Here is a 27,628-nt window from a genome sequence, read left to right on the forward strand (position 1 = left end):
TCTTCGTGTCTCAACGTCACCGGTGCCAATAATGAAGGTCCAACGCCGGAAGAGTTCTTAGTTCTGCATTTCAATGCCAATAAAAATCTTCCGTTTATTTAAAAAAAAACGTTTAACGATTGGCTTTGCTTTGTTGTACAGTATTTTTAGGTTATCATGAATTAAATTACGAAAAATATTATATTCCGTTGAAGTAATAGAATTCATGAGACATTACAACAATGTCAACGTACATACGCACCATGCATTTGTTTAATCGAGTAGTTTTTAAACGACAACCCGCTGTCTAAGGAGATAGCGGAAGGAGAATCGCGAACCGGAACGTTCCGAGACGTTTACCTCCACAATATGCCCTTGACGTTGTCTATCATATCAACGACCTACCTACCTTATTTACATTGTAAGCTGTTCAGCAATTCGCGAAGGCTGTTTCGCTGGATGTACCTATATACCTTAAAATTTTATTAACATGAATTTTTTTCGCAACACATTCACAATGACGACCTACTCTCTCGTATTCGCATGACCCAGATTTGGCTATCGCATTATTTCACTAAAACAGTACGTTTTAATATAACTGTGTGCATTAGTAACTGTGAACGATACTGGTATAAGTGAAATTTTTACATTTAAATTTTCTTCGTTATATTATGTGTTTTTTTTTTTACATATCGTAGTGTTGCCATTAATATAGTTGTCACGATGATAGAGCAAAAGGCGGGAACAAGACGCATCGAGATGCGATATAATGAGGAGCGTCGCCCTCGGCTAAAAATATGCTACCGGTTAATCGCGCGCTTCCTCACAAAGAATATGCGTGTGTTCTGACCCCTAAATCGCCGCGTATAGATAGAGATGTAGAATATTCCATTGCAAAAATTGGTTCGAACTTCCATTCATGCCAATGTTGGTCAGGTCAAAAACAACAGAACGCAGCGGAAAGCTTTGTGGTTCTAGTCGTTGACTTTTTTTATTATATCAGATATTTGGCATGTTTTTTTGGACATCATTTCATCCATTTATTTCTTACATCAAAACAAAAAAAAACTTGTCAAAACAGCAATTAGTTCTTGTAATAGACGTTGTATTTAGATGGATACATCCATCGGGCGTAGTTTAAAACCGCTATCTCTCTCTCTCGCATAACCGCAATGTATACACGATGACGTCATAAACCAGAACATGCATCCTTTTGCTTATTCACTTTTGAACGAATTTATATTTCTTTTATATGACACTATGATTTAAAAAAAATATGAGTCAACATCAACACAACAACAACAACAGTCGTTAGTATCATTATAATTTTAGGTACTTTAGTAATTTTTCCGTGATCTAATTTAATAAATAAAACTTAATTGCCTGGGTCTGGGTTTATATTCTTATTTTATTTTTATTTAAAACCGTAAATAACAATTGCCTATTGTTTGTAATTACTATTTGAATTTTCAATGATTCGCCGTACTACCCAACGTGAACTGTATTGACCGCACATTTGTAGATAAGATTTGCGTCGTTGGAATATCTACGTGTTGAAATGTAAATAAAGCGACGCACGTTGATTACGTATATGTACAGATTAATAAATAAAATATGAAACTATTTAATGTGTACACATCCTATTCGGTTGATGGCCCCGCGACGCATGACATCCATTGAATATGACCTCGTTGGACACCGATGTTTGCGGATTGACATTTTCGAAATGACCACAGATGGTTTTTTTTGAAGTCCACAGATAACCTAAATGCCACCACTAAACTCGAAAAATTCGATTGACGTCAGAATTATCAGTCAGAATACGTTTTTTTTTTAATTGCTTAGGTGCGACGACGAGCTCACAGCCCAACTGGTGATAAGTGGTTACCGGAGCTCATAGACATCTACAACGTAAATGCCGCCACCTACGTCGAGATATGAGTTCTAAGGTCTTACTATAGTTACAACGGCTGTTATTTCGTGTGGTATGATTACCGCATAACTGCTTCACGGCAGTAATAGTCAGAACAAATGGTACAAACGCACGCGGGCTTACTACCCTCATTAATTAAACAAGCTTGTATATTGTACGAGTTTGATTACTATTGGTTTTTATTGTAACTAGTTTTTAAGCGCCGCTTTACTCTAATTAAACTACTCTTTTCTGTATGAACCGTAACCATACTGTACCTGTCTTCTTCTGTACCTCTGACACTTCATAATAGTAGTAGCAAATCATTTTCGCATTACTACGGAAATTACATTATTATGGAATTATTATTATTACTAGAGGTCCCGCAGTAGTCGAAATTCGACTATAATTAATTGGAATTGTAAGTTTGTACACTATTATGATTGTATTATATACTTCTATAATCACAAATTTCGCCAAGGCTACACTATAAAAAAATATTAATAAAGACAAACAATATTTAATCTATTCTCAATTTGACCACAGACGTCAAGAACAAAAGCTTGACAATAAATAGTATGCATGCGTGTGTGCGTCAAATACATGGTATGTAGTGTGTGTAATGTTTTCTTTATTGATTTAATGTATCTTTTACGCATTATTTAAAAAAAATATTAACATTGTGCGCTTCTTCTCTATATTCTCTATAAGTGTGGAAAGGAGAAACCCGAAATCCATACAAACTTGGGCCTGGCGTTACAGTGCTAGAATTTGGGCATAAATTACAATACCTAAGAAGGTTTCATGAGCCCAATTTTCAGGTCTCCCAGCAATGGCCAAATTAGTAAAATCAGACAATGTTTACATTTTAGGTTATGTTTATTGCTCGTGATATTTTAATAAAAAACGATATTTTTGAGGCTGTTTCCTACTAAAGATGAGTAATTTTTACGAAACCTGTTGCAGCAACAGGTTGCTTGAAAATAAAAATGGAACCTGTTACGAGAAATCGCGCATTAGATTGTTTACGAAAACGAACGAAAGCCAAAAATTAAAAACAACGTAATGCGAAACGCGCTGCGCACGAAATGATTTTTTTAAGGGATTTTATGAGCTGGTAACTCTAAGACCTTTAGGTCAGTCTTATTTTAATTTTAATGAAAACTTTTTTATATGAAAAACGATATTTATATGATAACTTTTTATATAAAATATAAATCATTACGTGATCCCATATTATCTTATTTCATTTTATTTCATGCCTTTTTTTATTGCTTAAATGGGTGGACGAGTTCAGTCTACCTGGTGTTAAATGGTTACTGGAGCCCATAGACATCTACGACGTAAATGCGCCACCCACCTTGAGATATAAGTTCTAAGGTCTCAGTATAGTTACAACGGCTGCCCCACCCTTCAAACCGAAACGCATTACTGCTTCACGACAGAAATAGGCGGGCGGGAGGCGCGGACTCACAAGAGGTCCTACCACCAGTAAAATTATTAATGTAACTACACCATAGAAAAACTCAAAAGTACCAAATCGGGTTTTTCATGTTATATTTAAGATTGCCAGTTGAAAATATTTTGAATTGTCGCAGTTGCCGACATGATTTCGTGTCATAACTAAATGGCACAGTTATTTATTTCTTTTAATGATTTTTGTTAGTAGATTTTGGTGCTTTACTATTTAATGTTGTCAGTTGTAGATATTTTGAATTTGTGTCACGATTTGATGGCCATACTCTATTTACATTGATTAAATACCTATAAAAACAGTAATTTATCCTAAAACAAAGGAGTATTAACTATTTTTAACACTCGATTTCCACTAAATCGATTCTATTTTAGGGATGCTTTAATTCTAATCCACACGTTTGTGGAGCTAGTTACGTATATTGAATTATGTGTTGCAGATGTTTACAAAGATTGTTTAAAACAAAAAATAGAATTCAACTTATTTTCTACACTTGGCCATTGTCAATGAAGCTAAGATTTCAATAGGTTAATCAAGCAAAATAGACGACTTTTTGGTACATATCCCATTCGTGTAACGCTTAGGCCCAGAATGGGGTTTCTCCTTTCCTACTCCTCCGTCCGCGCAATTTTCGTAAAAAGGGATACAAAGTTTTTGCTTCACGTATTAATATATAGATTATAGACGTCATTCTTTCATCATGCAACTCCTTCATGATCACGGGCACGTACCAAAATCGGTAGGCTATTAGCTCGCAGAATTCCCACACTACCACAACCGTATCGCTTTACATAAGTACACCGTGCGTCATATGTTTTTTTTTCCTACTTATTCAAGTAACCTCGAGAGGTTGTATTAGATACACAGAACTAGTAGGGGAGCTCACGGGGCTTTACCCTGACGACGTTGCTAGCACTAGCCCCAGCAAGAGCTGTGGTTCGCAGAATCTACCACCGGAACGGAAACGCGACCCACTGAGAAGTTCCGGCGAGAAACTCAGTGGGCTTGTTTTAGGCTAAAACTACTATACGTATAAAGACCACTCAGTACTGTCCTTAAGACGTTTTAATGTGTGTACAACCACGTGGCAGTTACAAAAAAAGCACACGATCGAATTGTTGGCACGGGTTCGATAAACGTTGGGGCTAAGATCGCTCCACTAGGACGTTATTTGCAGAACGACGAGTTTATGTGGTACAAGTTCAAAGTGGCCACAGTGACGCAGGTCAGCGATTAAGGTTAATAATTACCTCAAGGTCAAGACAGAGACCGAAAATTTGGAGATATTTTTTGATTGAATATCTTACATTAACATTTTTACATGATATTACTGGTAGGACCTCTTGTGAGTCCACGCGGGTAGGTACCACCGCCCTGCCTATTTCTGCCGTGAAGCAGTAATGCGTTTCGGTTTGAAGGGCAGTGCAGCCGTTGTAACTATACTTGAGACCTTAGAACTTATATCTCAAGGTGGGTGGCGCATTTATGTTGTAGATGTCTATGGGCTCCAGTAACTGTGATTTCGTCCATCCATCTAAGCAATAATAATAAAAAAACAGAAAATTTTGAGATATTTTTTGATTGAATATCTTACATTAACATTCACATGAACAAAAATAATCATATCTTTGGCGTAGGTGGGAGAAGAGCTCACGCTGCCGAACCGTCTGTTTCTAAGATGTTAACGCCTAGTATAGTAACCGGCAAACTTCGTGAGCAAATGACCTTGACTGCGCAGAACCGAATTTTAGATCACTTTGGTGGTGAGGGTGAGGCGCGACGGCAGGGGAAATCGTATCGAGCGCGTTATTGGTAGAATCTGGTAGATCAGTCGAACCTTGCGTCCCGCACCGCGCCTTCGTTCCGCTTGCTCCCAAAAGTACGCTTGCGTACAGTGAAAAGTCTATTAATATTAATCGTTGAAGTTATTTGTTATAATTATTATTGTTTGTTGATTTTGTTGTTATTGCTATTTGTTGAGTGTTTCTTGATTTTTTATAAAAAATATACTATGCCACGTCAAACTGGTGTAGTATTAAAAAGACAAGCTAGAAAAATGGTGTACGACGTATATTGCTTTCTTAAAAAGCAGGGAAATAATGATATGGAAACGGTAAAAGAGACTTCAGAGGCAACAAAAACATGAGTCAGTACTGTTAGGCGTATTATTAATGAAGCGAAGGGCTCTAATTTGCTCGCCGTGTTTCGTACTCCAGGTAAAAAAAGATCAGGGAAGAACAAAGTTACCGGAATTGATAGTTTCGACCAATCTGCAATAAAAAGATGTATTCATAATTATCACATAACAAACAGCGAACTTCCTACCGTCGAAAGACTTCGTAAAAAATTGAAAGAAGATATAAATTTTAATGGCTCGGAACGAAGTTTACGACGAATTATGAAAGAGCTAGGCTTCAGATGGAAAAGAACAGAAAATAATCGGAAGCTATTAATTGAAAAAAGTAATATTCGACTACTAAGGATCGAATATCTCCAAAAAATAATTAAATATAGGCAAGAAGGAAGACCGATAGTGTACACCGATGAGTCCTATGTCGACTCATCACATGCAAGTGGTATGTCGTGGTCAGATGGATCAACTGTGGGTTATTTCGAAAGGACAGCGTGTAGTAATAGTGCATGCTGGCTCCGAAGATGGATTTGTTCCCAATGCCCTTCTTTTGTTTAAAGCTGGCACAAAATCTGGTGACTACCACGATAACATGAACTATTTGAACTACGAAAAATGGCTGCGTTGTCAGTTGCTACCAAATCTGCCACCAAATTCCGTTGTAGTAGTCGACAATGCGTCATATCACAATAAACAGTCTGACCCCGCCCCAACTGCCAATGCCAAAAAAGTCTATATGAAGAAATGGTTACAAGAAAAAGAAATTCCATACGATGAAAACATGTTGAAACCCCAGCTTTTTAGCTTGATTAAAGCACATAAGGAACAACACAAAACATACAGCATTGATAAAATTTTATCAAACCACAACCATTCAGTGCTTCGCTTACCTCCATACCATCCAGACCTCAACCCAATTGAAATGGCTTGGGCAGCTATTAAAGGGTATGTCAGTAGCAAAAATTTCAACTGGAGCACTGGCAAAGTAATAGAGCTAGTGAAGGAAAAGGTCGCGGCGATGGGTGCTCCGGAATGGGGTAGATTATGTCAAAAGATAAAAGAGATTGAGGCGGAGTATGTAAAAAGTGATCATGTGGTAGATTTAGTCACTGATGAGTTTGTAATTTTTGCTGACGATGATTGCGACACGGATGAAGAAAGTAGTGATGATGATGATGGTCATGATTATGATAGCGAAAAAACAATTACAAATACCAGCTCAGCTTCAGCTGATCCAAGACCTGGCACCAGCTCTAGTTTTGACCTAATGGAAGGAATATCTATTTTACCCCTAGATTAAATTACTACAATTATTAACCTGTATTTTTTGTTCATGTACTAATAAATATATAAATAAATACATATTATGTTGTTTTTAATAACTTAATAACATTTTTGTACGTAATTGTACGATGCGCGAACTTACCCCCACTACGTCAACTAATGCTCAAGAAGTTTGCCGAGTATTATATTCAAACAATTTATAACAGTAAACGTAATTAAAAGCAATTTAAAATTTAATATGTTGCTAAAACAGTGAAGTTTCTATTTTAAAAATTAATCGAGAAGACAATGACTTTGTAACTTTTACTCGGCATATTCTTAAACAGCGACTTTACTTTGCTGATACATCAATGACCACTCAACATCAGGTGGGCCGTAATGCCTTCATAGAAAAAAGTGCGTATGACATCCGGCGTTTTAAATTCGAATTGCGTTTATTAAAATATAAATCTTCTCTGTTACTATCTAGTGGTTTCATAGGTCATTCAACTCGCACCGCATCCTGTTTTCCACTGATCTTTTCATTCTTTCGTTTTGTACTTATGCGTATCTTGTTACACTAGCTTTATGTTTGATTCAAGCTACTGTTATCCAGAGAAAAAAGAAACATTGACTAATAAAGACGTGAAAGTACAAACAGTGCGCCATTTTAAAAAAAAAAACGGTATTTATTTTTGACAAGTATTCCTTCTAGAAAAACATTCGGGCGTAGATCGCGGTGGTCGGTGAACGCGTCACGTGGTGAATCATACGTTTTAGACTGATGACCCCGGTGTGCCGCTGACTACAATATTATTTCGCGGTGTCGACGTCGCGCCGATGATTCTTCCAAGAGCTAACGGTAACGCGCTCTCTACACGAGAACTGTACAGTCGAATGTTCCTTAATGACAAATCCATAATGCGGCTCGGCTTAGAATTGTTTTATTTTTAAACAGTTCGAGCAACAATTCAAACTACTTTTATGGTTTAATCTGACAGACTGACAGTGGCCCATGACCATGAAACCTATAAAGTACTAGCTGTACCCGTCCGCTTCGCTGGGCATTTAAAACTAAAATTATTATTTCTCACCCCCACAAAGATTCTCATCATTAACGCCCCCGCAACTGGTGTAGGGAGTCCAACACTCATATAAATATTAGCCTATCCATTAAGTATATGTATTTTCTACATGGATACCAAGTTTCAAGTCAAACGGATGCATGGTTCAGTAGTAATAACGGAACATCCTTAAAAACAACTGTAGATTTATATATTAGTATAGATATAAAATTGAAGCATCTGAAATAATGTAATGACAGTAAAAAAACGCGAATTTAACCGTAAAAGTAATTTTTATGTCTACGACTTGGGAAAACTTAAGAAAAAAAAGTATTTAAAGTCTCTATACAAACAACAACAGACTTTCGAATACGAGGTGTGCATGATATCAGACTCTGCGAGCTAAGTTTATTGTTTCTTTCAAAGGCAAACGAGTCAATCCATCCGTTAATAGGCAGTGAAAGTCGCTCATGGACGACATCAACTGCTTGCACACAGCAAAGCTGCAGCCTAAACTAATATTAAGTTGCAGAAAAACATCTACAAAGTATCCTTAGAACAAAGAAAACCCATTGTTTTACTTTGTACAAAGATCTAGAAGCTAAGAAGTTCACAGATGTTTTGCATGTAATAAGATTAACAAATTTTTTACTATTTTCTTTTTACACAAATGGTTCATATTACGATGACGCAATATAAAATGTAACGTGGTTTGAGTTCTAAGACTGAAACCTCGGAGCCTGAAGCGTGTCGCGTTGCAAGCAGTCTGATAACTTTCAGTTTATTAGTGTTACGTTTATAATTGTTTTCATATTTATAAATTATAGCGACCCGCCCTCGCTTCGCTTCGGAAACATTAAAACACACAAGAAAAAAAAAATAAAAAATAAAATGTAGCCTATGTTCATCAGGGACAATGTCGGCTTCTAATGGAAAAAGAATTTTTCAAATCGGTAAAGTACTTTCGGAGCCTATTCGAAACAAACAAACAAACAAATCTTTCCTCTTTATAATATTATAGTATAGAAGTATAGATATTCTAATAATCTAATATAATTATTAAATTATTCAATTATATTTTTATCATTATTGACTGCATTACGCGAAAACATGAAGTACGTGTCATTACGCTGAGATTGTGTCGGTCACGAAAAAGAGGAGGCCTCCGACCAGACTATGTCGTAAACTGGCACTGCAGGTCGACCTCTATAGGTAGACCCAAGACAAGGTGGAAAGATGTAGTACTGAAGGACAAATGGGAATGTAATGTTCCGGTCACCGTACTCGTCGAACCCGTCGCTTGCGACGAAGGGCTCGACGAGCGAATTAACCCATAGACGCAGCCCACTGAGTTTCTCGCCGGATTTTCTCAGTAGGTCGCGTGTCCGATCCGGTGGTAGATTTTGCGAAGCACTGCTTTTGCTTAGACCAGCGTTACCAACACTCCAGTTTGAGCCCCGTGACACGTTAGGGCGAAGCTGAAATAGCCTCTCAAGGCTATCAGCATAAGTAAGAAAAAAAAAGGAAAAAAGAAAAAAAAACGCAATGTTACTGACGAGGATATCGAAGACAGAGCGAAATGGAGGAGAAAAATAAGTAAAGCTAACTCCACCACCGTGTGTGCTGAAATAGCTAGGAAAAGAGAAAGACAAAGCACGTTTCAATTCGATATATATATTTTTTTTAACACATTTCGCTCATGATAAATTGATAAAATTAATAGACAAAATGAAACAGCTGTAATTTGCGGTTGGTAAAAACAGTGTTGTACGTTGTTGAAGAACAGAAAACCGTGAGGAACCATTACATTATTTTTACCTTTTGAAATTTGGACGCGTTGCAATTAATTTAGGCTCATCGTTCTCTAAATTACACAATTAACGACACAAATATCGAATAATGGATTTTTAGGGTCTATTTCAAGAACGTTGACTAATGTGAAAAGTCGATGAGACATTGAAACTATTATTTGTTCTAGTCTAATAACGTACATACTGGTGGTAGGACCTCTTGTGAGTCCGCACGGGTAGGTACCACCACTCAACCTATTTCTGCCGTGAAGCAGTAATGCGTTTCGGTTTGAAGGGTGGGGCAGCCGTAGTAATTATACTTGAAACCTTAGAACTTATATCTCAAGGTGGGTGGCGCATTTACATTGTAGATGTCTATGGGCTCCAGTAACCACTTAACACCAGGTAGGCTGTGAGCTCGTCCACACATCTAAGCAATAAAAAAAAAAACTGCTTAGATTGTAATACCGCGACCTTCGAAAGAATCACAAATGTTATTGATAACATATTTTACTTGTTTCTTATTTCAGTAACGTTCAAACACAGAATACCTAATTGATTCTACCGACAACAAGGTAAATTGAAAGTTATTGTGTCAACAAAGCTGCTATAAAACGTTTTGAAACATGTTTTCTTGGTTTGTTTTCCTGCAGGCGTTTTGTTTGGCTCTTTATCGCGGGGGCGTTGAAAAGTCACTAAATTGCCTGATAGATAAGCATACAGAAAATTCAAATTGTACTCCTGGATTTTTTATTTGTATTGACTTAAAAGGGGTACCACCGATGTTAAATAATAACTGTGTTTTTTTTCATAAAGCTGAAAGAACTGTATATGTAGCAAAAAATCTAAGAACTTGACTATCTTATTCTATGTTAATTACTAATCTCTAACTTAACTATTTAATTTAGGTATATTACAAGTATTTCTTAGGGTTACAAGTATTTCTTAGGGGAGACAGTTGCTCAAAAATGCTGTAATGCTGAATATAAACTGGCATTGTAACCGTAAACTCAAACTTACGTGATTGAATTCAATGATTACGGAAGAAAAAACACTTCTAATAGTTTGCAAACAGAGTTACAGTCAATACAACGGTACAAAAGACGAGATAGGAAAAACGTGATGCTAAGCGTTTACCATTAAATCTGTTTCCTTTTTCCAGTTAAGTAAAGATGCATCTATTGTTGATTTGACTCATAGCTTTATCTAACGAGCGCCACCCAGATATCAACCCGAATCCTCTTTAAGAATAGTAGACTTGGCATTGGATAAAGGTACATCTTCTTTTTTTTTTCCACAGGAGAAAATCGCCTGATCGCCACCCGCGCGGCAGGTGGGGTATGTAGGAGTTAAACCTCACTAAAAACTCCTGCCGCTCACAACCGGCGCCCTACCTCGGACCGGGCCGGAGCCCAGTCGGGGCTATTGAGACGGCGGGACAGGGTTGACGCAGAGCACATTACATCCATCCCACCGTCCCACGGACGCCGGACCGGCGGCCGCCAGCGACACGACCACCGGTTCCCTCGTTCAGCGGGCCGAGAGCCCGCCTTGATGGCGCCGCGTTACACCTTCCCCCAGAGCGGTCGGGGTACGCGGTCTACCATCACCCGGCTTCCTACTGCGGGTGAGCGTGCAAAGCACGCCACCCCACGTCTGGGTCTCTCCCCGCACACAACGGGTGGGACCCCTAGCTCTTAGGGGGCCAGGTCACGGAAAGGTACATCATTTAGAAACATTTAACGAATAATTGAGACTAGCCACTCACGTGCACTCGATATCCCACGCATGTGGAAATGTGAATCGTAAAGAAAGTAAGCAATGTTCATATTGACGCCTTCGAGAATTTACGCATATCCATAACTCCGCATTGCGAACTAGCCTAGTTATCTTTTTTGCGGAGGCTCAAAAAGGTGATTTTGGTAATTTTACTAGGAAGCAAAGTGACAGCTTCGAGCTCATGGTCACACGCAAGATTCTAGAAAAAACCCGTAGTCTTGCATATTAGGAAAATCAAATATTTATCACCCTGTAGTTGGACAGGCTCTCTCCGCAAATCGACGTCCTGACGCAGTATAACTTACTCCAAACCACAGACCCACTCCGCAATCACGCAATAATTTCAATAACGCGATTTTGTTTTGATTACCGATTCTATTGTTAACCAAAATCGCGAGTTCTATCAGCTTACGTACTGGAAGTCTTGAGGCTCATTGAGGACCATGTTTCAAGTGCAGGCTCCATTTTATTTACTACATTACGTATCTTCAAACTAACAACATCTAAATATTAAACAATAGATAGCAAAACATTTTTTTACTTACTTCATAAACATTTGGATGCCAGACTTTAGTTAAAAACCTAATGGATGGTGGTGAATACGGGTAGTCAGGGGGGAATTTCATGTGTGCCTGAAACAAAAACAAAAGATCATTTTAAATGTGTTTGTTCTAACAGAATTACTCAAATTTAAACAGAGTTGGTTGTGAGTCTTATTTAAGAACCACAAATTATTTTATTATTAAGCAGTTACAGGGCAACACCACAATGGCAATACTAAAATCTGTCTTATGAGATAAGATCTAAATCTCAATTATATTGTAATATGCAAATGCTTCAAGAAAGAACTAGGTGGGATTATCATAGTTTAGTAGCATGGGTACTAAAAGTCAGTCAGTGGATATTCACATTTGGTTTCTCTGGGCTTGGTAATTTGATAATCAATATTTGCTTGGCTGTGAGCTCATCTTACAATAAAGTAATTTACTGAAAATTCTGATAATGATATTTTAATAAGTATGAATACATTATGCTTTTTTTTTTATTGCTTAGATGGGTGGACGAGCTCACAGCCCACCTGGTGTTAAGTGGTTACTGGAGCCCATAGACATCCACAACGTAAATGCGCCACCCATCTTGAGATATAAGTTCTAAGGTCTCAAGTATAGTTAAAACGGCTGCCCCACCCTTCAAACCGAAACGCATTACTGCTTCACAGCAGAAATAGGCAGGGTGGTGGTACCTACCCGTGCAGACTAACTAGAGGTCCTACCACTAGTAATAATGCTCAAGACATTATTACTTAATTTTATTATTACTTATTTGTTTCATTTATTTGGAATTGAACTTAACTTTGTTCCTTTCTTAATTATTTTATTTTATTTTATTAATAATTTAATTTTGTTATCCAATTAAATGTTCTTTTGTATCAACAGTTAGTCATGGCAGGTATAGCTTGTAGTAAAATCTAGTATTAAAAATCTGACAAAAACAAGTGAATGGTAATATTTAAAAAATGAATGCAAATCTTAATTTTTAATTTAATTAAATATTTTTTAAATTTATAATTGGTTCTCTGTTCAATTGTTGAGTAGCCTTCTATAGTAGACTTTCTTCTATTAATTTCAGAGATCTATCAATTATTAATAACCCACTATCCTTTGTGAGGTAACTTGATTAAATAAATAACACAGAATTAAGCAGATGATTTATGAGATTATTTTTTTGTAGAATTTTACTGTTTCTGGAGTTAATAAATACATTTTTGAGTAGAAAACAACACACATATTTACAAATTGTTGTCATATTATTAGAGATGTAACAGAATCCTGCTATGCAAATGTAGAAGTTCCAAAACAATCAATAGCCCTGATTTTGGTTCTCATTCTGCATATATCTGAACATTACTACTAAGAGTCCTTACACTAAGTGTTTGTGGACATTACAAAATTATATTGCTTATTTTAGACTATCTTGAGGCTTTAGTCAGAACTTAATCAGGGGGCCGTAAGTCAAATACTGCAATTTTAAGTATAATTAATAAGTTTACTTCCATTAATATAGTTTTAGATGTAATAGCGACTTTAACGACAGAATAATTATTCTTTAATCTCAAAATTTCAGTCTCTATATTGTCTATTGTTTTATCCATATTGTTATTTGATATGGATGTAGTTAATTCTGTTGCTACATTACTTTGCATTGAATTAAAGAACAAACTGTATTGAGGTTGAATATTTGTGGACATTTATGTAAATGTGCTCTAGATACATGTAAAAAATGTACAAGACACAAAAATTTACGATCTCTTTGTGTTTTTGTTTGAAGGTAAATGGTATGAATCATTTTCACAATATATACCACTTCCGATATGTATGGTGATGAAATTCATTGAGGAAGTCATGATTTCAATTTCATGTCTATTTTTGTGAAAATAAAATCTCTTCTTCTAATAAATTGAAATTTTGATTGAAATTTTCGAATGACTGCTGACTTTGAAATGTGTTATTTTTAGGTAAAGTTAACAGTGCATACTTTAATAACATTAGGTTAACAAAATATATAAATTAGTTTTAGTCTTACCCACATAAATTACTACATTTAACCTTAATTTGAAAAATCTGAATTTGAAAAATTATAATTTTTAGTCTGCGCGATATAGTTCATAGTTTAATCTTACCTTGAAGTATCCACCTTGATAAAGTGTATCCGGCGGTCCGAAGATTGCCACTTCCCACTCAAATAGATTGTCCTCTCCTAACAATTTAACACGGAAACCTTCTACAGGTTCTTCTTGCAGACTCTTGTACTCCAACGCTAAAGCCCTGAGGGCCGAACTCGTTGGAACAGTGTTAGACATTGTCAGTTATGTATTTATTCAACCTTCACTACCTATCTAAACAAAATTATATAAACATATCACTTTGGAACTCTTTACACTGTCCACGTATCCACCAGGCATTTCAACTCGTCACAATAACAACGAACTAGAAATTTTGGTAAACATAGCATCGATACTGCAGCATCCACAAGTACGTGTCACACACTTCAAACGTCAACCCTTAAATATTTGTTATTAATTTACGTTGAAAAGTAGACGAAACAATAGGCCCAAAGCACACGATCAGTTAAACAACAATGAGAAAGCGAAGCACCGTTCAACGAAACGTAATCTGAAGAAAATCAGCTACGTGCGTGCTACAGCTGCTGACTGAGTTGCCCGAACGAATATTGTAGAACAGCTGTTATTTTATTTCCGTGCTTGATTGCGCAGTGACGTGACGCATGCAATCTTTATCGACTTTAAGATTTTTAGCGCCATCTAGTAGGCATGGGTCATGATTTAGAATTTTTTTTTAATGTTGTTATGGCGTGGATTCCTGTTCTTTTAGCCAAATCTTCAATTTAATGAATGCTCTATGAAAACAGAAATGATGAATGAGTAGCGGCATGAATCGGATTTAATCCGAATGATTGTCTGAGTGATAATTATTATAGCATAACTTTTAATGAAATGAGACAAGAGGAAATGATATAACTTCTCAGTACAATAGTGGAAATTATTAAACCTGATTAAATAATTAAACCTGAATTTATATAACAGAATTAAATAATTTATGGTACTTGCAGTACATACCTGGGTGGTACCGTTTTATCACAAACTTTCCTTGAGGCATAAACAACAATCATACATAAAGTTTGCAAGTTAATCGGATGTACGACATCCGACAAAGTAACAGAATACAAACAACAAATAAAAAATAAATGTGCTTTTTCATTTACATGCTGTCTCATGGATGTTCATGTGCTGTAATTTTATTCTTTTTCTTATTTTATATTAAAAAGTAGATAATCTAATGAATTATTATAAGAAGAGATTTCATAAATTAATAGTATCTTGTACAAAATGTTCAATTATCTTTTATTTCATGACGTCATATCAAAGTAACTATTCCCGGCCTAAGACAAAACAGTAGGAAAAGCGTCAATTTTTTTTATTAAGCTTCGGGCATAATTCATAAACTAGTTAACATTAAAAGATTTAAAACCGAACTTAAAAAGTTTCCTAAAGGTTAATATAGAACATCAGATATGTAAATTTAATAATTAAATATCGAATTAACAAGATCATAACGTCACAGGTGTATTTTAATACAATTAGGTACCTGGATCCAGTGAAGTCAAATCTATGCTAGCGTCATCTAAATTTAGTTGTCACGTACTAGTTCGAGGCCACACAATCTGACAGCTCGGTTTCGTTTTAATATAATCTTTAGCTGTCAATAGTGTTAATCACGAATCAGAGATGTCGCTAAAGGGAAGTGATCATTGTTCCGAGAATACCTTTTACTTGACTCAGGAAACTAGGAAACAGAGTAGAACGCAATGAATGGACCATCATACCTAATTATTACACGTATTATTTCAGTCCTCAGAGAAAACTATACAAAACTAGAGCATTAATATGTCACTAATCATAATTTAAAATTGAACTAGGTATTAAAATAGTATTATTCCAGCTATGTTGTCTGTTGTTATAAAAACCACATTTTTTATTGCTGTAGATGGCTAAACAAGTTCCCAACTCACGTTGTTTTATAAGTGATTACTTTAATAATTTATTTATTAGTGAAATACATTAAAAAAGCAATATAACCACATAATTTGACGCAAATCTCAATCCTTTAATAGATTTTTCACCCTGGCTTAGCGGCAGATATACTCAGGACGGTGGTACCTTTGGGAGGTTTAAGTCAAAAAGAAGATCTTCCACCAGGCGAGAGATATTGCTCAGTAGACCGATATAGGTCAATATAATATATTGACCTATATCGGTCAGCTATGATCAGAAATCTGATACAGATTCAGATGTTCAGATTTCCACCTGTTTCGGTCTCTTCAGAATTATTTAGGCAGTGTCAGGTTAACATCACGAGAGGACTGCCAAAACCAATTGTCGCGGTATTTTGATCAGAAGCCCCAAAATTTCTATAGAAATGGGATCATGTCCCTACCTACAAGAAGGCAAAAAGTTATCGAACAAAATGGTACCTACATACTTTAGTTAAATGTAACTAAAACTATATTAAAAAATGATGTGAATTTTCTTAAAAAATGTGAAGAAACTTTTCCCCAACCTTATATCTAAATACTCGTGAATTAACTGGGAGATTAAGACAGTGACTGGAAAGGGACAGATACTCGCTCTGTCAGGCTCACCACACTCCCCACCAGCAGTGCCCAAGATAGGACTTAACGGAGTAACAAGTAGGACACTAAATGGAGAATATTACTAATTGGGACAAGTTTTTTTGAATTTTATTACTGTACTAGCGGCCCGCCCCGGCTCCGCTCGGGTCTATAACAAAAATGTCAACGATATTTGACGTTGTTTTATTTTTTTAAATAAAAGAACACTTATTGCGGCATAACTACAAGTTCGACATATGCTGTCCCGACACTTTTTATAAATAATAACTTGTTCTACAAAGTCGTAGTAAATTGTTTATTCTATCATCAATAGTTTTCGCAGGACACGCGATGTAAAGAATATTTTAGGTAATTTTTTACACCTTGGGTTACATTATTAGAGTTTTAGTAAGGACACCTATTTTTTTTCAAAAAGATTACAGCCTATGTCACTCGGGAATAGTGTAGCTTCCAAACAGTGAAAGAATTTTTCAAATCGGTTCAGTAGTTTCGGAGCCTATTCAATACAAACAAACAAACAAATCTTTCCTCTTTATAATCCTCTTTATAATATTATAATAATAAATAATAATAATATTATACTATAAGTATAGATAAATCGGTGAAAGTGCAACCTCAGCATTCACGGCTCGCCTGATGTAAAGTCATGTCCCTCGGCGTTGCCTAATAGACTCAATATGAGTTCGAAATCTCGGTGATATTGTGTAATGAATGTCCCAGCCTTAAAGCCGGAAAGAATGTTTGTTTTGCGGCAGATATGAGCAGGATTGTGGGACGGGTACGTCCGCGTCCACATTACGCAAAGCTATTATGGTAAGAGAAAACTACTTCCTATTCTCCGGTGATTATTTTTGTTACCTTTTACGACATCCACCAGTAGGTATGGGATAATGCTATTCAAGGACTCTATCCCGCAAACGTGTGGAATCACACAACCATAGCTTTTTGTCGATATCATATTCGATAACCAATACATTACCATTGTAACGGTATACAGAATTGATAAATATAGTTATTTGTGAGACTTGCATACAGACAAGAGAGCCAGGCCGTGGGCGATTGATTCAAAGACAACGTCGACTTCGCCCACGAGCTCCTTGTATAGGCAACGGCAACCGGGTCTTGCGCAACCCACGTTGACGCCTGTTTGCCTGCACGATTATTTGCCATATAATTTTCGCCAAATAAATCTGGTAACATTTCAGACGTTGTAGAATAAACAATTCCTGATATATTTGACGCAATGCAAATATAGAAAACTAACAACTCCCAAAAAACTACCTATATAAGAATGCATCTATTTTAATTTGTAGTTGTGGAATCACCATGACTTATAGGATAAAACGTTCGTGTGCTTCCATTACGCGATGTGACTATACCTACCGCTATTGAAATCTGCAGGAAGGAACCAATTTTTCTTAGAAAATACTCTCTCCCATACGTGATCAGAATGTCTTCAACAATGAATGCGTAACGATGTGTAAGAAAAAATCAAAGACGCTAAAATTGTAATGTGATTAAATACTTATGAACCCGCACGGATAGCTATCACCACCCTGCCAATTTTAACTGCGCATTAATGTCTTCCAGTTTGAAGGGTGAGACAGCCTTTGTGCTATAGAACTGGAACTTTGAACTCATCCAACACTTAGCACACCAGATGGGTAGTTTGAAAAATGAGGTTGTAATTTTAATCATATTAAATAAGGGCTGCTCCATTCTTTAAACCAGAACGCACGACTGCTTTGCGACAGGAATAGGCAGCATCACAGCACGCCTTATGACTGCAAAAAATCTATACTAATATTATAAAGCTAAAGAGTTTATTTGTTTGAACGCGCTAATCTCAAGAACTACTGGGCCGATTTGAAAAATTCTTTCAGTGTTAGATAACCCATTTATGGAGGAAGGCTATAGGCTATAACATCACGGTAAGGCTAATACAAGTGGAGCACCAATAAAGAATGTTTCAAAATAGGGCTTTAAATAGCTCCTTAACATTCTATAATTCAAAAACTAATTCAATAACTTATTACTTTCTACGTAAATGAAGTGAGGGGTAAAATTTAGCGTTATGCCAAAGTAACTATTCCACGCGGACGGAGTCGCGGGCAAAAGCTAGTATATTAATATATTATAGTGAAAACGTCTTTTGACTACATCTTAAAAGGCAAACAGGAGAATTAATGCCATAATTAGATTAGTGTCTGACCTCACGAATATATTATCATTCTAGGTAAATTGAACAACAAACGATTGTTATTTCTTCCAATAATAATTTTACAATTAATTACATTCCAGAACCTTGTAAAGTTCGCAGTAATGTGACTTGTTTTTCATCTAATAATACTTTTATAATTCATTCATTTAAAATCCTTGTAAGTTCGGAGTAATATCTGTGTCAGTTTATTTATTAATTTCAAAGAATATGTACGTTCGTAAACTTTTGATGTAGTTTTGAGGTGGCCTTTTGTTTACGATGGATAAAGTGGTAGCTCTACTATCAAATGATTGGTTGTCATATAAACTCCATCATTGCGTCAACTTGAGGATTTGTATTTGCGTAAAGGTGCTATTCCAGCTCGGTGCTCACGGGCTCAACTTAAGAGATTTTTCTAACACTAGCCCTAGCAGCAGTGCTTCGCAAAATCTACCACCGGATCGGAATACCAACCCACTGAGAAGATCCAGCGAGAAACTCATGTGTGATGTTGTTGTGGTTTTTGTATTCTAGTAACATTAGTTATGTCACTACAGGCAACCTTTCCTCGTAATTCGTTGATACGTCAATGTTTCTAGGTCACATATTAGTTTGTATGGCTCACCAGTGGATTTGTGACTAACTAGAGGTGCTTTAGTTACTGCCACTGTTTTTAACTGAAGTATGGCTTCTTTCTAAAGTTGCCGTTTCACAATACTGGCTATTTGAAAAGCAATTTATGCACGACTGGCAATAAATTCTAAATTCAAATGAATTTATTTAAAATAAATCGGAATTCTGTTTTCAATTTTCGTCATTTGTTTATGGATTAGTGTGTGGTTTCCACTACATTTGTATCTTTTTAATTAATATGGATACGACAAAAATACGAGTAGTTATAGAATACGACATCTTCACAACATTAATGACGTTTATGCTATTATTGATCGAAGCGTTTATGGGAGTGAGCACTGCAAACGAACCCGCGACTCGTTGTCGGTTTGAAGGCTTCCGACATGGAAAAAAAATGAATACCGAAAAATATGTATTTATATAAAAATTAATTCAACTTTCTCTATACTAAACAGAAATTTCATCAACCAATAAATCTTAAAATCATAATTTTATTTTTACAAGACCAACAATATTACGGCATAGTTATGAACGTAACAAATAAATATATTTACAGGCATAACAAATAATTATATGTTTCCTTGGAATATACAAAAATATATAAAAACCTTAGAGAGCATTATACTTTACTGGTGATAGAACGTCTTGTGGATCAGCACGGGTAGGTACCACCAATGTGTTTTTTTTGGGCCGGTGGTTGAACCTCCTAGGAGGTCCCCGCGCTTAGGGGGCGTGCTGTGTATGTGGGGCTGGTCCGCGATTGCGAACCATGGGCCCAAGGAATTTTTCGGGACTTTACCCACTAAACTCCCTTGCACTCTTCGCCCAAGCGTCCGATCCCCTCCGAGGTCAGAATCCGGGTGAGGTAAGGGGGTTACCGCGAACAACACTACAACCAGACTGCGCAGCTCACCCCAAGGACGCCCGGTCGACGGAGCCTTCGAAGCGAATCGAAGGTTTTGAAACGTCAGCCGACTCGGTACGGCAGCCCGTCAGGCCGCCCAGACGGTGCCGCTGGTGTCCCGGAATACTCCGCTGGACCAAAACCAGCCTGCCAGGTCGGGACGCGATACACCGCCAACCGGTTGCTCTTTTATTTTATTTCTCCTTGGCAGCCTGCTAGAGTGCCGGTGGCGCGCCGCGCAGCCTTAAGCTTCTCAGGTCACCCTATGACCTTCACCGGGGGGAGGCCGCCACCTACAGGTAGGTACCACCGCCCTGTCTATTTCTGCCGTGAAGCAGTAATGCGTTTCGGTGTGGAGGGTGGGGCAGCCGTTTTACTATACCTACTGAGACCTTACAACTCATATCTCAAGGTGGGTGGCGACATTTCGTTCTAGATGTCTATGGGCTCCGGTATCCACCTATGACAGGTGGGCCGTGGGCTCGTTCACGTACCCAAGCAATAAAAAGAAACAACAAAATCAGTCATTAGATACAAACATATTTAGACAGCACATGTATTCGAAGCCACATACAGTACCTATGCTCTCTCATTAACGCATAACAATAATTGACTGTGGCACATTAAATTACATTCAAATGGGTTTTCCAATTACGGTACGAGTCAATGTGCTGAAATGCATATTATCTGCTCTTCGATTAATATTTCTTCTTAGATTTCTGATCCCTTCACTATTTTCTTTTCTTTTTGGTGGTAGGGCCAATACCGTCTTTAGCATAAGGGCACACGGGGCCCGTGCCCAGGGCCCCCATTCTCAGGGGGCCCCGAAAGACCGACAATTTCTCTCACAAGTTTATTCTCAAAACATTTTTGTCGGGCACATTACACTTTTTTCACAAATCAGTAATCAGTAGGTATTTACAAGGCTTATACTATGCCTATAATAGAAGATTTTGCTCAACAGAAATCCCGAAAGAAACCGTTATCGAAATCGTAACCAAAAAACCAGCGGCATTCTAATATCATTAATGACATATTATATTCTATTTGATTACCTATAATAAATGGTCATACTCAGTAAAAAAATGTTATTATAATTAGCTTTTTTTACTTTCCAAATGGGCCTCAAATTCTTGTGTGCCCAAGGGCCCCATCCTAGTTTAAGACGTCCCTGGGTAGGGCGTACTGATAGTACCTCCCTCCTCCTCGCGTCGTTTTCCTAATTACTGAGGGTCGTGACTCCCCCGCTACATCAGTTTCTCCCGTACGATTTCCCTCCATCGGCTGCGATCCGTAGCTTCATGAAAGTAACTGGAAACTGATAGTACCAGCGGGTACCGATAACCTATATAATTATACCCCGAAGAATAAGTGCAATCAAGTCGTAAGGGTGGAATGGTGTATTGCAATACTGTCTTTACATTACGCTATCTACCTATGCACTTATATTCGTCTCTTAATTTAATGCAAAATTCGTTATTTTTAACTAATCAAGTGTTATAGGTATTGTGTTGGTTTACTGTTTTTTTTTAAATCGATTTAAATAGGCACGAGGCTTTCAACTCGGTTGTATATTTTAATGTTATTAGATCTGACATAGAAAAGGGATTTTTTTTGGAGGGATAAGCTTTTTGAGGTTGGTCACGTAGAAATTGCATCAGTTTTGATTCATTGGGCTTAGTGAAAAAAACAAATCATCCAAGCAAACGAAATTGGGTATTTTGCTATTTTATTAGTGACTGTAATTGCTATGTACTAGTTTTGAAGTCTGCTTGTATTTTTTTTTAAATTAGGTATATCATTTGATTTCATTATTAAAATTTATTTCCATCGGTAGTAGGCGAACCTTTTGCAATGCCAGTTGCACAGTTAATTTGCTCTACTGCGAAACGCTCTTTTTAATTCCAATTGTTCAAACACGTCATGTCATGCATTAGAAGAAAACAGAGGACATTTTTTCTAAAGTCTTCCTGCAGACCAAATTAGTTGGTGGCAATAACTGTTTTATTTCATTTATGTATTTGTATTGCAAATATATTTTTCAGTTTGTTGTACGAGCGTGAGTCCGATGACTAAAGTTTATTATGAAGTAAGCGAGCAGTTACGCTTTACACCATTTTTGGTATGAGTCCAACATGGTGAGATGTGAACGCTTACGTGTCGCGAAGGTCTTGTGGGCGGCGGCTCCAAGGCGCTGGGCTGAGGCTGAGGGGCGCCGGCGCAGTGCGCACGCTCAGACAGAATCCACAGAATACGCGAGCCATTCGTGAAGAGCGCGCGCGCACTTACGACACACGACACGAACGACTCTCGCGACCAAATTTTTTTATATTTACATGGCAATTGTTTGACTTTTATATTTATTATGTGATAATTTTTTACGTAAGCTCATTTAATCCTGTTTATTTAAGAATCTCCTATATAATATTAATTAGTGGTACATTTAAAATAAAATTGTGGGACCAAAATGACAATAAAAAATAAAAAGACTAAACAGTCGTCCGAAGTGACTTCGTCCAGTAGTGCTTCGACGAGTGTCCAAAAAACAAGTAAATCCACGTCGGTGCAACAAAGCAGTAACACCCTGCAAAAGGTCAGCTCTGGAAAGAAGGTGCGCTATATCGATGTTAAGGTCGAGGAAGATGATCCCTTGATGATAACAGACGTTAGTGACCACACGTCGATTGCCGGATCTACTGTTTCTGAACATTATAACAGTCACCCGCACTACATAATCACAGAGGCTCCCTCAATGAGTGATCTTTCACAAATGAGGTCACAGGAACTTCAAGTAAGTGACATGACGCAGTCAACAACCGGAGAGTTCGTCTCTAGCTCTGTTCAAGAATCGTCAACTTCGCAACAAACCAGTTCTAAAAGCGAATCGTTCCAGGCTACATCATCTTCTGTTCAGCGTTCTGGTTCGAGTCACAGCACACAAAGCCAATCTTTCGATAAATCAGTAGATTCTTCAACTTCGAATCAGACACTGAATACGGCCTTTATTGACAGCTCAGCTAGAAATGTAACAGATTCTAGAAATACTTTTTCAACAAGATCTCAAACGGCGAATGCGTCAAATAATTTTCTTCAGACTGAAAGACAAAATTTGGTTAGACAGACAGCAGAGGGAGTGCGATCGGTTAGTCAATCTAACGTCGATGAACAGCAAGGTCTTGGACGCGAGAATGTCACTTATCGAAACTCACCGGACCCATCTCAAAGAATACAGACGGTTCGTTCTGATTCTTCTAATTTTTATGGCGGTGAAGGAAGCCTTGACAGACACGTCAAAAGTAAGGAGTATACAAGTACGTCTAAAACAAGTGAAAGCAAGAGTAGCAATGTAACAAAATCTTCTTCTTCCTCTTACGTGGTTGAAATTGTGGACGGTAAAGAGCGTATTATTGACAGTTCGAAGAGAGAATGGGGTGATGCTCAAGAGCATGCTACAAATGAATCGTACGCAAGCGTTAGTGGTACAGATATCAAACCTCAATCAGCGTACAGCGTTAAAAACTATGATATGAAATCCAAATATGACACAGGTAAAGAAGGCCAGAAACCAACAAGTGAGCTCACCGTAAAGGAGGACTCAAAATATATTAAAGATGGAAAGCATATTACAACTCATGCAAGTATTGTGTCAGAGAAAGATAACTTACGCCACCAGCAATCTACTTCAACACAAGACCAACTGACATCCAGTGATGACCCTCGTCATCCAAAACTTACAACGTCAAGCAATGTTTACACTCATAGTGATAATATTTACGATCAAAAGAATACCAACATTAACCAGCAGACTCTTTATTCAGATCAAAATATGACAACCAACCAGCGAGAAGATTACACCACTAATACTACTAATTACAACACGAAAAATGTATACACTGATCAAAGGAACGTTTACAGCGATAAAAGTCACACAGATACTGTTGAAGATGTAAGAAACAGTAAACAGATAGCCACTGATCGTAAGCGAAACGTTAACCAAACCGATTCATCAAACTTCTACGGTTATGATACTACCATACAAAATGAACTTAGGAAAGTCGGTGACATTTTACAAGTGAAAGATACAGACAATATAAACTTTTCTACCAAAATACTCAAGAGCAATACAAGCAGTGCTCAGCAGGCTACAACATCATCTTATGTAGTAGAAGTTGTCGATGGGAAAGAAAGAATCGTGGATAGCTCACACAGAGAATGGGGTGATAATAAAGAACATTCAACATATGAAAAGAGTCATAACGTTAGTGGACCTGGAATCAAGCCCGAACATGAATATGCTCGTCACGTACTAGATAAGGAATCTCATTATGATACTGGAAAAAATGGGATACCGACTAGCTCTACATATGTTGCCGAAGAATCAGCTTTATACAAGAATGGTAAAGAAATAGCATCTACGAAGAATGTTTATGGTGGAGATTTTACTAAGAGAAAAGCAATAACCGAACACGATCAAACCGATGATATTCACAATAAACGAATTCAAGACACTACTGATCAAACTTACTCAACTGTAAGTGAATCCAAATCCTCTGATACTGTTAGGGATTCAAAGGATGTCACTAAAACTACGGATTTTATTACCACTGAAATACAAAACCTGTCTAAAGAATCAACTTCAAAATCAGAAACTCAGACTAAAGATACTTTGACAAGCTATGAAAGAAGTACCGGGACGTGGAATGGTAAATTTGTTTATGAGAAAGATGATGATAGGCCAAAAAGACCCAAGGAAATGTCACCTTTTGGAAGACCCGAACAACCTAGACACCATCTGAAACGGCAAGATACCGAAGAGAATATAATTATATCATCGAGGGACATAAGAGATTTTACGTCCATAAGCGATTTACGTAAAATAATTGAATCATCCCAATCAACTAAAGATGTGACAGTAAGTAATAAGAATATCGTAATAAAGAGGAATATAGATGATCGTGTGCTCAAGGATATTATTGACACAGTTAAGAAGTATCCGTTCAAAAGAATTGAAAAGGTTTCTTTTGGGACAAAAATTAACGAAGATGTCAAAGATTTATACGAAGGTATTGATACTGAAGAAAGTACGGTATTGACAACCACAACCGGAGAAACGACTAGAAAGTCTTTTGAAATCGAAAAGAACAGAAGCCAAGTTGAAGTGACGCGGTATATAACTGAAAATGGTGTCACCAGGAAGATAACAACGTACGAAGAACCGAAAGTGGATGATAAAATTAAGACGGACGTCTTCGTCGATAAGAGCAAGTTAGACTTCAAAAACTTGGTGAGTTTATTTATTTGATATTTATACGGATTCATATAGTTATATAAAAAAAAACAATTGTAACATATTTGTTTTTGTTCGTATTCTAGACCGATGTCCAAACGACGGAAGACGTAATTCGCGAGTACGACGTGGTAGACCGTGCTATTACAGATACTAAAAGGGAAGATTACGTCCGCACTGTTTACGACGAGACCATCATAGATGATAGGAAAACTGTGCGCGACGATCGAATCACCACCGAAGAGACCGTTATCATCGATGAAACCCGACCAAGACATGGTGGCCCCAAGAAGCCTGACGTTAACAAGGAACAGTGCATCTGCGAAATGTGCACTTGTGGGTGAGTGTTTTTTGTACTTTTTTTATTTACTAGTGTTTTGGAGCAGAGTTTATTTTTAAAGGATAGCCGAAAATCAAATCATATCTTTTATCAAAATAAAGGTCGGTAAAGTTACAATCATATTTCACTTGGTATGCAGCTTTGGTAACACCTAATTGTCGTTCATTATTTAATAGGAGTTTATTGAGTGACCATCAGTGGCAATTGTACGGTTCCGTTCCATGCATTGCTAAATTTTCATTTAAATTAATGTTTGTGTTCATCAAATATTACGCAGTTTTGCATTAGTAAAATGTTATTTGACCCTGAAAAAGAATACATAGATAAAAAAAATTATGAATCATGTAAACACAGTCCGAGAAACATATGATTGGCTTGTAAATAAATGACATAAGCTTCGTGAACACGATCTCTGCTGTTCTGAAAGGTTCTGAATAATGGTTTTAAAATATTAATACACTTAATTATTATTTTTTTATCATAAGTTACATTCGATGCGTTTTATGTTAATACAACATATTAATGCGTATATCAATCATGTTATCAGTAATATCTTATCATACCGATAAAGTGCATAATTCGCCAACAGCAGAAATTACATGAATGTCTTCGAAATTCTATGCTACCTACTGTTTTGTGTAAGATATTATCACAACAGGCATGGTATATCATATGATAATGATAAATTATCAACATAGGTATTATGTTGCTGCTGATAAATTTTGTAAAAATAAAACAACACTGCAGTTGCATAACAACGATTCTTTTAAATTTTATTTCGCACTAGCTGACCCGACAGACTTCGTAGTGCCTCAATCGATAAATAAAAGACACATCAAGGGGACACATCAAAGGAAAACAAAATTGTTGTTTTTATATAATTCCGAGCTTTTTATATTTTCTCACCTTTTAAACCTTCCCTGGACTTCCACGAATAATTCAAGATCAAAATTAGCCAAATCGGTCCAGCCGTTCTCGAGTTTTAGCGAGACTAACGAACAGCAATTCATTTTTATATATAGAGATAAATTACGTTCTATAGATATAAAGTACTAAAGTAAAGAATAAAGTACTTGGTCTAAATTTAAAGTAAGAACAGTGATTTCGTTATGGCGCGTCGCTGTTCTTGTGAATACGAATTACGTCATTGAGACACAAAAGATTTGAGCGAATTAGATGCTACACAGGATTTTGCTATTAACACCTCTCCTACAAGTATATTTAAAGGAGATGTTGTCACGATTCGGAAAGAATCACTGGTGAATTTGAAATGCACGTTTTAACACTTTTATTAAATTCATCAATGTAGGAAACTTCATGAGTATAGTTTATCAAACTTTAAAAAAGTTCAGTAAACACTGCAATCATTATTACGACACACTATTGAGATTTCGAGCTCGTGTCTCATTATGGATTGGTTCATAAAATTTAAATTATTAAAAATAAAACTATACATACAGTACATAATAAATCAAAAAGCCATGTTTCTATTGTTACATTTTCTAAAATGTGTGCGTACTGTCATGACCGTGAAATGTCGAGCCGAGTCACTTGTGTGCGTGTGTTGTCAACTGTGAAGAATTGAAATTAACCTTATACGCGTAAGTTTCACTATGATTAAACGGTCTATAGAACTACAGCGATAAATATTTAAATTATTA

General features: G+C 36.9%; 3 protein-coding genes across 3 annotated transcripts in view; 2 read left to right on the forward strand and 1 right to left on the reverse strand.

Moving 5' to 3' along the window:
• The window catches only part of LOC114243078 (ubiquitin-conjugating enzyme E2 R2), a 33,971-nt gene extending 19,684 nt beyond the window's left edge, over nucleotides 1-14,287 (reverse strand). Inside the window, exons 1-2 of the mRNA XM_089735443.1 lie at nucleotides 14,073-14,287; nucleotides 11,938-12,024 (exon numbers count right to left, since the gene is read on the reverse strand). Coding sequence (XP_089591569.1) covers nucleotides 11,938-12,024; nucleotides 14,073-14,252 — 267 coding nt within the window. The 5' untranslated portion in view covers nucleotides 14,253-14,287. The remainder of the gene's footprint in view (nucleotides 1-11,937; nucleotides 12,025-14,072) is intronic.
• Nucleotides 3,554-6,860, forward strand: LOC149500834 (uncharacterized). The gene has a single exon (XM_089735442.1). It carries the CDS (start codon nucleotides 5,909-5,911, stop codon nucleotides 6,794-6,796), a length of 888 nt encoding a protein of 295 aa, XP_089591568.1. The 5' UTR covers nucleotides 3,554-5,908; the 3' UTR covers nucleotides 6,797-6,860.
• Nucleotides 14,288-22,797: 8,510 nt separating the features above from the next.
• Sdb (SAXO downstream of blistered) overlaps nucleotides 22,798-27,628 on the forward strand; it is a 35,638-nt gene continuing 30,807 nt past the window's right edge. Inside the window, exons 1-2 of the mRNA XM_089735444.1 lie at nucleotides 22,798-25,624; nucleotides 25,714-25,967. Of these exons, the coding sequence (XP_089591570.1) occupies nucleotides 22,808-25,624; nucleotides 25,714-25,967 (3,071 nt within the window). The 5' untranslated portion in view covers nucleotides 22,798-22,807. The remainder of the gene's footprint in view (nucleotides 25,625-25,713; nucleotides 25,968-27,628) is intronic.

The sequence above is a fragment of the Bombyx mandarina genome, chromosome 19 (genome assembly GCF_030267445.1).
Source record: "Bombyx mandarina strain Sakado chromosome 19, ASM3026744v2".
NCBI classification, from domain to species: Eukaryota; Metazoa; Arthropoda; class Insecta; order Lepidoptera; family Bombycidae; genus Bombyx; species Bombyx mandarina.

What these genes read in the sequence shown, in the direction of transcription:
- LOC149500834 (XM_089735442.1), top strand. Translation starts at nt 5,909, where the DNA reads ATGAGTCCTATGTCGACTCATCACATGCAAGTGGTATGTCGTGGTCAG.